Genomic DNA, 12,922 nt, shown 5'->3' with positions numbered 1-12,922 from the left:
GTGTTATCGAGTGTACATATTGGTGAGTTTCTCAGAAAAGCTAAATTATTATAACGGAATATCACACTAATATAAAAGCGAATTAAGAATGAAAAATGTGTATCATGAGATTCGCAAATTGACATTTGTGTGGTTTTCCTGGACTTTAAAGAACACGTCTTCAGATTCATGTCCGCATATGTACTCTGATGAAAGTAATAGGGTATGTGAGATGATAAATTGTCTTTAAGAATTTCTCTTACGTAAACAAGTTGGCACAGCATAATCCCAATTTCCTAAGTCGCATGTCAGGGTTGCATCACCACTTAATGTGTAACCAGTATCACAAGTATATGTCACTGTTTGTCCATGTGAGTAGTCATCACCATTTTTTGACCGTTTGTTGGTGCCGCACCAGGATCAGTGCAGTCGTCAGCTGTGGTATCGAGGATACATATTGGTGAGTTTCTCAAAAAAGTTAAATTATTATAACGGAATATCACACTAATTTAAAACGGAGTTAAGAATGAAATTTCTATCATAAGATTAGCAAATTGACATTTGTGTGTTTTCTGGACTTTAAAGAACATACGTTTGGATTCATATCCGCATTGTATTCCGATGAAAGCAATAGGGTACACGAGATGATAAATTGTCTATGAGAGGTTCTCTTACGTAAGCAAGTTGGCACAGCATTATCCCAAACTCCTAATTCGCATGTCAGGGTTGCATCACCACTTAATGTGTAACCAGTATCACAAGTATATGTCACTGTTTGTCCATGTGAGTAGTCATCACCGCTTTTCTGACCGTTTGTTGGTGCCGCACCAGGATCAGTGCAGTCGTCAGCTGTGTTATCGAGTTACATATTGGTGAGTTTCTCAGAAAAGCTAAATTATTATAACGGAATATCACACTAATATAAAAGCGAATTAAGAATGAAAAATGTGTATCATGAGATTCGCAAATGACATTTGTGTGGTTTTCCTGGACTTTAAAGAACACGTCTTCAGATTCATGTCCGCATATGTACTCTGATGAAAGTAATAGGGTATGTGAGATGATAAATTGTCTTTAAGAATTCTCTTACGTAAACAAGTTGGCACAGCATAATCCCAATTTCCTAAGTCGCATGTCAGGGTTGCATCACCACTTAATGTGTAACCAGTATCACAAGTATATGTCACTGTTTGTCCATGTGAGTAGTCATCACCATTTTTTGACCGTTTGTTGGTGCCGCACCAGGATCAGTGCAGTCGTCAGCTGTGGTATCGAGGATACATATTGGTGAGTTTCTCAAAAAAGTTAAATTATTATAACGGAATATCACACTAATTTAAAACGGAGTTAAGAATGAAATTTCTATCATAAGATTAGCAAATTGACATTTGTGTGGTTTTCCTGGACTTTAAAGAACATACGTTTGGATTCATATCCGCATTTGTATTCCGATGAAAGCAATAGGGTACACGAGATGATAAATTGTCTATGAGAGGTTCTCTTACGTAAGCAAGTTGGCACAGCATTATCCCAAACTCCTAATTCGCATGTCAGGGTTGCATCACCACTTAATGTGTAACCAGTATCACAAGTATATGTCACTGTTTGTCCATGTGAGTAGTCATCACCGCTTTTCTGACCGTTTGTTGGTGCCGCACCAGGATCAGTGCAGTCGTCAGCTGTGTTATCGAGGATACATATTGGTGAGTTTCTCAAAAAAGTTAAATTATTATAACGGAATATCACACTAATTTAAAACGGAGTTAAGAATGAAATTTCTATCATAAGATTAGCAAATTAACATTTGTGTGGTTTTCCTGGACTTTAAAGAACATACGTTGGATTCATATCCGCATTTGTATTCCGATGAAAGCAATAGGGTACACGAGATGATAAATTGTCATAAGAGGTTCTCTTACGTAAGCAAGTTGGCACAGCATTATCCCAAACTCCTAAGTCGCATGTCAGGGTTGCATCACCACTTAATGTGTAACCAGTATCACAAGTATATGTCACTGTTTGTCCATGTGAGTAGTCATCACCATTTTTCTGACCGTTTGTTGGTGCCGCACCAGGATCAGTGCAGTCGTCAGCTGTGTTATCGAGTGTACATATTGGTGAGTTTCTCAGAAAAGCTAAATTATTATAACGGAATATCACACTAATATAAAAGCGAATTAAGAATGAAAAATGTGTATCATGAGATTCGCAAATTGACATTTGTGTGGTTTTCCTGGACTTTAAAGAACACGTCTTCAGATTCATGTCCGCATATGTACTCTGATGAAAGTAATAGGGTATGTGAGATGATAAATTGTCTTTAAGAATTTCTCTTACGTAAACAAGTTGGCACAGCATAATCCCAATTTCCTAAGTCGCATGTCAGGGTTGCATCACCACTTAATGTGTAACCAGTATCACAAGTATATGTCACTGTTTGTCCATGTGAGTAGTCATCACCATTTTTCTGACCGTTTGTTGGTGCCGCACCAGGATCAGTGCAGTCGTCAGCTGTGGTATCGAGGATACATATTGGTGAGTTCTCAAAAAAGTTAAATTATTATAACGGAATATCACACTAATTTAAAACGGAGTTAAGAATGAAATTTCTATCATAAGATTAGCAAATTGACATTTGTGTGGTTTTCCTGGACTTTAAAGAACATACGTTTGGATTCATATCCGCATTTGTATTCCGATGAAAGCAATAGGGTACACGAGATGATAAATTGTCTATGAGAGGTTCTCTTACGTAAGCAAGTTGGCACAGCATAATCCCAAATTCCTAATCGCATGTCAGGGTTGCATCACCACTTAATGTGTAACCAGTATCACAAGTATATGTCACTGTTTGTCCATGTGAGTAGTCATCACCGCTTTTCTGACCGTTTGTTGGTGCCGCACCAGGATCAGTGCAGTCGTCAGCTGTGTTATCGAGGATACATATTGGTGAGTTTCTCAGAAAAGCTAAATTATTATAACGGAATATCACACTAATATAAAAGCGAATTAAGAATGAAAAATGTGTATCATGAGATTCGCAAATTGACATTTGTGTGGTTTTCCTGACTTTAAAGAACACGTCTTCAGATTCATGTCCGCATATGTACTCTGATGAAAGTAATAGGGTATGTGAGATGATAAATTGTCTTTAAGAATTTCTCTTACGTAAACAGTTGGCACAGCATAATCCCAATTTCCTAAGTCGCATGTCAGGGTTGCATCACCACTTAATGTGTAACCAGTATCACAAGTATATGTCACTGTTTGTCCATGTGAGTAGTCATCACCATTTTTCTGACCGTTTGTTGGTGCCGCACCAGGATCAGTGCAGTCGTCAGCTGTGGTATCGAGGATACATATTGGTGAGTTTCTCAAAAAAGTTAAATTATTATAACGGAATATCACACTAATTTAAAACGGAGTTAAGAATGAAATTTCTATCATAAGATTAGCAAATTAACATTTGTGTGGTTTTCTGGACTTTAAAGAACATACGTTTGGATTATATCCGCATTTGTATTCCGATGAAAGCAATAGGGTACACGAGATGATAAATTGTCTATAAGAGGTTCTCTTACGTAAGCAAGTTGGCACAGCATTATCCAAACTCCTAAGTCGCATGTCAGGGTTCCATCACCACTTAATGTGTAACCAGTATCACAAGTATATGTCACTGTTTGTCCATGTGAGTAGTCATCACCGCTTTTCTGACCGTTTGTTGGTGCCGCACCAGGATCAGTGCAGTCGTCAGCTGTGTTATCGAGTTACATATTGGTGAGTTTCTCAGAAAAGCTAAATTATTATAACGGAATATCACACTAATATAAAAGCGAATTAGAATGAAAAATGTGTATCATGAGATTCGCAAATTGACATTTGTGTGGTTTTCCTGGACTTTAAAGAACACGTCTTCAGATTCATGTCCGCATATGTACTCTGATGAAAGTAATAGGGTATGTGAGATGATAAATTGTCTTTAAGAATTTCTCTTACGTAAACAAGTTGGCACAGCATAATCCCAATTCCTAAGTCGCATGTCAGGGTTGCATCACCACTTAATGTGTAACCAGTATCACAAGTATATGTCACTGTTTGTCCGTGTGAGTAGTCATCACCATTTTTCTGACCGTTTGTTGGTGCCGCACCAGGATCAGTGCAGTCGTCAGCTGTGGTATCGAGGATACATATTGGTGAGTTTCTCAAAAAAGCTAAATTATTATAACGGAATATCACATAATTTAAAACGGAGTTAAGAATGAAATTTCTATCATAAGATTAGCAAATTGACATTTGTGTGATTTTCCTGGACTTTAAAGAACATACGTTTGGATTCATATCCGCATATGTATTCCGATGAAAGCAATAGGGTACACGAGATGATAAATTGTCTATGAGAGGTTCTCTTACGTAAGCAAGTTGGCACAGCATTATCCCAAACTCCTAATTCGCATGTCAGGGTTGCATCACCACTTAATGTGTAACCAGTATCACAAGTATATGTCACTGTTTGTCCATGTGAGTAGTCATCACCGCTTTTCTGACCGTTTGTTGGTGCCGCACCAGGATCAGTGCAGTCGTCAGCTGTGTTATCGAGGTACATATTGGTGAGTTTCTCAGAAAAGCTAAATTATTATAACGGAATATCACACTAATATAAAAGCGAATTAAGAATGAAAATGTGTATCATGAGATTCGCAAATTGACATTTGTGTGGTTTTCCTGGACTTTAAAGAACACGTCTTCAGATTCATGTCCGCATATGTACTCTGATGAAAGTAATAGGGTATGTGAGATGATAAATTGTCTTTAAGAATTTCTCTTACGTAAACAAGTTGGCACAGCATAATCCCAATTTCCTAAGTCGCATGTCAGGGTTGCATCACCACTTAATGTGTAACCAGTATCACAAGTATATGTCACTGTTTGTCCATGTGAGTAGTCATCACCATTTTTTGACCGTTTGTTGGTGCCGCACCAGGATCAGTGCAGTCGTCAGCTGTGGTATCGAGGATACATATTGGTGAGTTTCTCAAAAAGTTAAATTATTATAACGGAATATCACACTAATTTAAAACGGAGTTAAGAATGAAATTTCTATCATAAGATAGCAAATTAACATTTGTGTGGTTTCCTGGACTTTAAAGAACATACGTTTGGATTCATATCCGCATTTGTATTCGATGAAAGCAATAGGGTACACGAGATGATAAATTGTCTATAAGAGGTTCTCTTACGTAAGCAAGTTGGCACAGCATTATCCCAAACTCCTAAGTCGCATGTCAGTGTTGCATCACCACTTAATGTGTAACCAGTATAAGTATATGTCACTGTTTGTCCATGTGAGTAGTCATCACCGCTTTTCTGACCGTTTGTTGGTGCCGCACCAGGATCAGTGCAGTCGTCAGCTGTGGTATCGAGGATACATATTGTGTAGTTTCTCAAAAAAGTTAAATTATTATAACGGAATATCACACTAATTTAAAACGGAGTTAAGAATGAAATTTCTATCATAAGATTAGCAAATTAACATTTGTGTGGTTTTCCTGGACTTTAAAGAACATACGTTTGGATTCATATCCGCATTTGTATTCCGATGAAAGCAATAGGGTACACGAGATGATAAATTGTCTATGAGAGGTTCTCTTACGTAAGCAAGTTGGCACAGCATTATCCCAAACTCCTAATTCGCATGTCAGGGTTCCATCACCACTTAATGTGTAACCAGTATCACAAGTATATGTCACTGTTTGTCCATGTGAGTAGTCATCACCGCTTTTCTGACCGTTTGTTGGTGCCGCACCAGGATCAGTGCAGTCGTCAGCTGTGTTATCGAGTGTACATATTGGTGAGTTTCTCAGAAAAGCTAAATTATTATAACGGAATATCACACTAATATAAAAGCAAATTAAGAATGAAAAATGTGTATCATGAGATTCGCAAATTGACATTTGTGTGATTTTCCCGGACTTTAAAGAACACGTCTTCAGATTCATGTCCGCATATGTACTCTGATGAAAGTAATAGGGTATGTGAGATGATAAATTGTCTTTAAGAATTTCTCTTACGTAAACAAGTTGGCACAGCATAATCCCAATTTCCTAAGTCGCATGTCAGTGTTGCATCACCACTTAATGTGTAACCAGTATCACAAGTATATGTCACTGTTTGTCCATGTGAGTAGTCATCACCATTTTTCTGACCGTTTGTTGGTGCCGCACCAGGATCAGTGCAGTCGTCAGCTGTGGTATCGAGGATACATATTGGTGAGTTTCTCAAAAAAGCTAAATTATTATAACGGAATATCACACTAATTTAAAACGGAGTTAAGAATGGAATTTCTATCATAAGATTAGCAAATTGACATTTGTGTGATTTTCCTGGACTTTAAACAACATACGTTTGGATTCATATCTGCATATGTATTCCGATGAAAGCAATAGGGTACACGAGATGATAAATTGTCTATGAGAGGTTCTCTTACGTAAGCAAGTTGGCACAGCATTATCCCAAACTCCTAATTCGCATGTCAGGGTTGCATCACCACTTAATGTGTAACCAGTATCACAAGTATATGTCACTGTTTGTCCATGTGAGTAGTCATCACCGCTTTTCTGACCGTTTGTTGGTGCCGCACCAGGATCAGTGCAGTCGTCAGCTGTGTTATCGAGTGTACATATTGGTTAGTTTCTCAAAAAAGTTACATTATTATAACGGAATATCACACTAATTTAAAACGGAGTTAAGAATGAAATTTCTATCATAAGATTAGCAAATTAACATTTGTGTGGTTTTCCTGGATTTAAAGAACATACGTTTGGATTCATATCCGCATTTGTATTCCGATGAAAGCAATAGGGTACACGAGATGATAAATTGTCTTTAAGAGGTTCTCTTACGTAAGCAAGTTGGCACAGTATTATCCCAAACTCCTAAGTCGCATGTGAGTGTTCCATCACCACTTAATGTGTAACCAGTATCACAAGCATATGTCACTGTTTGTCCATGTGAGTAGTCATCACCGCTTTTCTGACCGTTTGTTGGTGCCGCACCAGGATCAGTGCAGTCATCAGCTGTGTTATCGAGTGTACATATTGGTGAGTTTCTCAGAAAAGCTAAATTATTATAACGGAATATCACACTAATATAAAGCGAATTAAGAATGAATAATGTGTATCATGAGATTCGCAAATTGACATTTGTGTGGTTTTCCCGGACTTTAAAGAACACGTCTTCAGATTCATGTCCGCATATGTACTCTGATGAAAGTAATAGGGTATGTGAGATGATAAATTGTCTTTAAGAATTTCTCTTACGTAAACAATTTGGCACAGCATAATCCCAATTTCCTAAGTCGCATGTCAGGGTTGCATCACCACTTAATGTGTAACCATTATCACAAGTATATGTCACTGTTTGTCCGTGTGAGTAGTCGTCACCATTTTTCTGACCGTTTGTTGGTGCCGCACCAGGATCAGTGCAGTCGTCAGCTGTGGTATCGAGGATACATATTGGTGAGTTTCTCAAAAAAGTTAAATTATTATAACGGAATATCACACTAATTTAAAACGGAGTTAAGAATGGAATTTCTATCATAAGATTAGCAAATTGACATTTGTGTGATTTTCCTGGACTTTAAACAACATACGTTTGGATTCATATCCGCATATGTATTCCGATGAAAGCAATAGGGTACACAAGATGATAAATTGTCTATGAGAGGTTCTCTTACGTAAGCAAGTTGGCACAGCATTATCCCAAACTCCTAATTCGCATGTCAGGGTTGCATCACCACTTAATGTGTAACCAGTATCACAAGTATATGTCACTGTTTGTCCATGTGAGTAGTCATCACCGCTTTTCTGACCGTTTGTTGGTGCCGCACCAGGATCAGTGCAGTCGTCAGCTGTGTTATCGAGTGTACATATTGGTGAGTTTCTCAGAAAAGCTAAATTATTATAACGGAATATCACACTAATATAAAAGCGAATTAAGAATGAAAAATGTGTATCATGAGATTCGCAAATTGACATTTGTGTGGTTTTCCTGGACTTTAAGAACACGTCTTCAGATTCATGTCCGCATATGTACTCTGATGAAAGTAATAGGGTATGTGAGATGATAAATTGTCTTTAAGAATTTCTCTTACGTAAACAAGTTGGCACAGCATAATCCCAATTTCCTAAGTCGCATGTCAGGGTTGCATCACCACTTAATGTGTAACCAGTATCACAAGTATATGTCACTGTTTGTCCATGTGAGTAGTCATCACCATTTTTCTGACCGTTTGTTGGTGCCGCACCAGGATCAGTGCAGTCGTCAGCTGTGGTATCGAGGATACATATTGGTGAGTTTCTCAAAAAAGTAAATTATTATAACGGAATATCACATTAATTTAAAACGGAGTTAAGAATGAAATTTCTATCATAAGATTAGCAAATTAACATTTATGTGGTTTTCCTGGACTTTAAAGAACAAACGTTGGATTCATATCCGCATTTGTATTCGATGAAAGCAATAGGGTACACGAGATGATAAATTGTCTATAAGAGGTTCTCTTACGTAAGCAAGTTGGCACAGTATTATCCCAAACTCCTAATTCGCATGTCAGGGTTCCATCACCACTTAATGTGTAACCAGTATCACAAGTATATGTCACTGTTTGTCCATGTGAGTAGTCATCACCGCTTTTCTGACCGTTTGTTGGTGCCGCACCGGGATCAGTGCAGTCGTCAGCTGTGTTATCGAGGATACATATTGGTGAGTTTCTCAAAAAAGCTAAATATTATAACGGAATATCACACTAATTTAAAACGGAGTTGAGAATGGAATTTCTATCATAAGATTAGCAAATTGACATTTGTGTGATTTTCCTGGACTTTAAACAACATACGTTTGGATTCATATCCGTATATGTATTCCGATGAAAGCAATAGGGTACACAAGATGATAAATTGTCTATGAGAGGTTCTCTTACGTAAGCAAGTTGGCACAGCATTATCCCAAACTCCTAATTCGCATGTCAGGGTTGCATCACCACTTAATGTGTAACCAGTATCACAAGTATATGTCACTGTTTGTCCATGTGAGTAGTCATCACCGCTTTTCTGACCGTTTGTTGGTGCCGCACCAGGATCAGTGCAGTCGTCAGCTGTGTTATCGAGTGTACATATTGGTGAGTTTTCAGAAAAGCTAAATTATTATAACGGAATATCACACTAATATAAAAGCGAATTAAGAATGAAAAATGTGTATCATGAGATTCGCAAATTGACATTTGTGTGGTTTTCCTGGACTTAAAGAACACGTCTTCAGATTCATGTCCGCATATGTACTCTGATGAAAGTAATAGGGTATGTGAGATGATAAATTGTCTTTAAGAATTTCTCTTACGTAAACAAGTTGGCACAGCATAATCCCAATTTCCTAAGTCGCATGTCAGGGTTGCATCACCACTTAATGTGTAACCAGTATCACAAGTATATGTCACTGTTTGTCCATGTGAGTAGTCATCACCATTTTTCTGACCGTTTGTTGGTGCCGCACCAGGATCAGTGCAGTCGTCAGCTGTGGTATCGAGGATACATATTGGTGAGTTTCTCAAAAAAGCTAAATTATTATAACGGAATATCACAGTAATTTAAAACGGAGTTAAGAATGAAATTTCTATCATAAGATTAGCAAATTGACATTTGTGTGGTGTTCCTGGACTTTAAACAACATACGTTTGGATTCATATCCGCATTTGTATTCCGATGAAAGCAATAGGGTACACGAGATGATAAATTGTGTATAAGAGGTTCTCTTACGTAAGCAAGTTGGCACAGCATTATCCCAAACTCCTAATTCGCATGTCAGGGTTGCATCACCACTTAATGTGTAACCAGTATCACAAGTATATGTCACTGTTTGTCCATGTGAGTAGTCATCACCGCTTTTCTGACCATTTGTTGGTGCTGCACCAGGATCAGTGCAGTCGTCAGCTGTGTTATCGAGTGTACATATTGGTGAGTTTCTCAGAAAAGCTAAATTATTATAACGGAATATCACACTAATATAAAAGTAAATAAGAATGAAAAATGTGTATCATGAGATTCGCAAATTGACATTTGTGTGGTTTTCCGGACTTTAAAGAACACGTCTTCAGATTCATGTCCGCATATGTACTCTGATGAAAGTAATAGGGTATGTGAGATGATAAATTGTCTTTAAGAATTTCTCTTACGTAAACAAGTTGGCACAGCATAATCCCAATTTCCTAAGTCGCATGTCAGGGTTGCATCACCACTTAATGTGTAACCAGTATCACAAGTATATGTCACTGTTTGTCCATGTGAGTAGTCATCACCATTTTTCTGACCGTTTGTTGGTGCCGCACCAGGATCAGTGCAGTCGTCAGCTGTGGTATCGAGGATACATATTGGTGAGTTTCTCAAAAAAGTTAAATTATTATAACGGAATATCACATTAATTTAAACGGAGTTAAGAATGAAATTTCTATCATAAGATTAGCAAATTGACATTTGTGTGGTTTTCCTGGACTTTAAAGAACATACGTTTGGATTCATATCCGCATTTGTATTCCGATGAAAGCAATAGGGTACACGAGATGATAAATTGTCTATAAGAGGTTCTCTTACGTAAGCAAGTTGGCACAGCATTATCCCAAACTCCTAATTCGCATGTCAGGGTTGCATCACCACTTAATGGTAACCAGTATCACAAGTATATGTCACTGTTTGTCCATGTGAGTAGTCATCACCGCTTTTCTGACCGTTTGTTGGTGCCGCACCGGGATCAGTGCAGTCGTCAGCTGTGTTATCGAGTGTACATATTGGTGAGTTTCTCAGAAAAGCTAAATTATTATAACCGAATATCACACTAATATAAAAGCAAATTAAGAATGAAAAATGTGTATCATGAGATTCGCAAATTGACATTTGTGTGATTTTCCCGGACTTTAAAGAACACGTCTTCAGATTCATGTCCGCATATGTACTCTGATGAAAGTAATAGGGTATGTGAGATGATAAATTGTCTTTAAGAATTTCTCTTACGTAAACAAGTTGGCACAGCATAATCCCAATTTCCTAAGTCGCATGTCAGGGTTGCATCACCACTTAATGTGTAACCAGTATCACAAGTATATGTCACTGTTTGTCCGTGTGAGTAGTCATCACCATTTTTCTGACCGTTTGTTGGTGCCGCACCAGGATCAGTGCAGTCGTCAGCTGTGGTATCGAGGATACATATTGGTGAGTTTCTCAAAAAAGCTAAATTATTATAACGGAATATCACACTAATTTAAAACGGATTAAGAATGAAATTTCTATCATAAGATTAGCAAATTGACATTTGTGTGATTTTCCTGGACTTTAAAGAACATACGTTTGGATTCATATCCGCATATGTATTCCGATGAAAGCAATAGGGTACACGAGATGATAAATTGTATATGAGAGGTTCTCTTACGTAAGCAAGTTGGCACAGCATTATCCCAATCTCCTAATTCGCATGTCAGGGTTGCATCACCACTTAATGTGTAACCAGTATCACAAGTATATGTCACTGTTTGTCCATGTGAGTAGTCATCACCGCTTTTCTGACCGTTTGTTGGTGCCGCACCAGGATCAGTGCAGTCGTCAGCTGTGTTATCGAGTGTACATATTGGTGAGTTTCTCAGAAAAGCTAAATTATTATAACGGAATATCACACTAATATAAAAGCGAATTAAGAATGAAAAATGTGTATCATGAGATTCGCAAATTGACATTTGTGTGGTGTTCCTGGACTTTAAAAAAACACGTCTTCAGATTCATGTACGCATATGTACTCTGATGAAAGTAATAGGGTATGTGAGATGATAAATTGTCTTTAAGAATTTCTCTTACGTAAACAAGTTGGCACAGCATAATCCCAATTTCCTAAGTCGCATGTCAGGGTTGCATCACCACTTAATGTGTAACCAGTATCACAAGTATATGTCACTGTTTGTCCATGTGAGTAGTCATCACCATTTTTCTGACCGTTTGTTGGTGCCGCACCAGGATCAGTGCAGTCGTCAGCTGTGGTATCGAGGATACATATTGGTGAGTTTCTCAAAAAAGTTAAATTATTATAACGGAATATAACACTAATTAAAACGGAGTTAAGAATGAAATTTCTATCATAAGATTAGCAAATTAACATTTGTGTGGTTTTCCTGGACTTTAAAGAAAATACGTTTGGATTCATATCCGCATTTGTATTCTGATGAAAGCAATAGGGTACACGAGATGATAAATTGTCTATAAGAGGTTCTCTTACGTAAGCAAGTTGGCACAGTATTATCCCAAACTCCTAAGTTGCATGTCAGGGTTCCATCACCACTTAATGTGTAACCAGTATCACAAGTATATGTCACTGTTTGTCCATGTGAGTAGTCATCACCATTTTTCTGACCGTTTGTTGGTGCCGCACCAGGATCAGTACAGTCGTCAGCTGTGGTATCGAGGATACATATTGGTGAGTTTCTCAAAAAGCTAAATTATTATAACTAATATCATACAATTTTTCAATGAATAATTTAGAATGAAATTTCTATTATAAGTAGAATAACTTTCAATTTGACTGTCGTTAAAGCTTTACAGGACATGGCTTCTGATGCATATCAGCATATGTACACTCATCAAGTATTAGGGTACACGAGATGATAAATTGTCTATAATAATTTCTCTTGCGTAAACAAGTTGGTACAGCATTATCCCAATTTCCTAAGTCCAGCGCCATTTAATGTATAACCACTATCACAGGCATATGTCACTGTTTGTCCATGTGAGTAGTCATCACCATTTTTCTGACCGTTTGTTTGTGCCGCACCAGGATCAGTACAGTCGTCAGCTATGATATGAAGTATACATTTTGATGAGTTTCTCAAGAAAGCTAAATTGTTATAACTTAATGT

General features: G+C 37.6%; 2 protein-coding genes across 2 annotated transcripts in view; both read right to left on the bottom strand.

Annotated features, from left to right (window-relative positions):
- The window catches only part of LOC139127884 (sushi, von Willebrand factor type A, EGF and pentraxin domain-containing protein 1-like), a 45,024-nt gene extending 40,442 nt beyond the window's left edge, over positions 1-4,582 (bottom strand). Inside the window, exons 1-7 of the mRNA XM_070693740.1 lie at positions 4,390-4,582; positions 4,035-4,148; positions 3,207-3,320; positions 2,317-2,490; positions 1,899-2,072; positions 1,485-1,658; positions 655-828 (exon numbers count right to left, since the gene is read on the bottom strand). Of these exons, the coding sequence (XP_070549841.1) occupies positions 655-828; positions 1,485-1,658; positions 1,899-2,072; positions 2,317-2,490; positions 3,207-3,320; positions 4,035-4,148; positions 4,390-4,582 (1,117 nt within the window). The remainder of the gene's footprint in view (positions 1-654; positions 829-1,484; positions 1,659-1,898; positions 2,073-2,316; positions 2,491-3,206; positions 3,321-4,034; positions 4,149-4,389) is intronic.
- A 3,529-nt stretch (positions 4,583-8,111) lies between these two features.
- On the bottom strand, positions 8,112-12,459 carry LOC139127883 (CUB and sushi domain-containing protein 3-like; the record flags this gene model as incomplete). Its single annotated transcript, XM_070693739.1, has 10 exons — positions 8,112-8,302; positions 8,542-8,715; positions 8,957-9,130; positions 9,373-9,546; positions 9,789-9,962; positions 10,205-10,378; positions 11,037-11,210; positions 11,452-11,625; positions 11,871-12,044; positions 12,286-12,459. Coding segments are annotated over 10 exons (1,757 nt in total), but the record flags the coding sequence as incomplete, so codon positions are not given.
- Between the last annotated feature and the right edge of the window lie 463 nt (positions 12,460-12,922).

Source organism: Ptychodera flava, unplaced genomic scaffold (assembly GCF_041260155.1).
Source record: "Ptychodera flava strain L36383 unplaced genomic scaffold, AS_Pfla_20210202 Scaffold_39__1_contigs__length_1403739_pilon, whole genome shotgun sequence".
NCBI classification, from domain to species: domain Eukaryota; kingdom Metazoa; phylum Hemichordata; class Enteropneusta; family Ptychoderidae; genus Ptychodera; species Ptychodera flava.
Note: the sequence above shows the minus strand (reverse complement) of the source record. Positions and strands in the feature narration are given on the sequence as shown.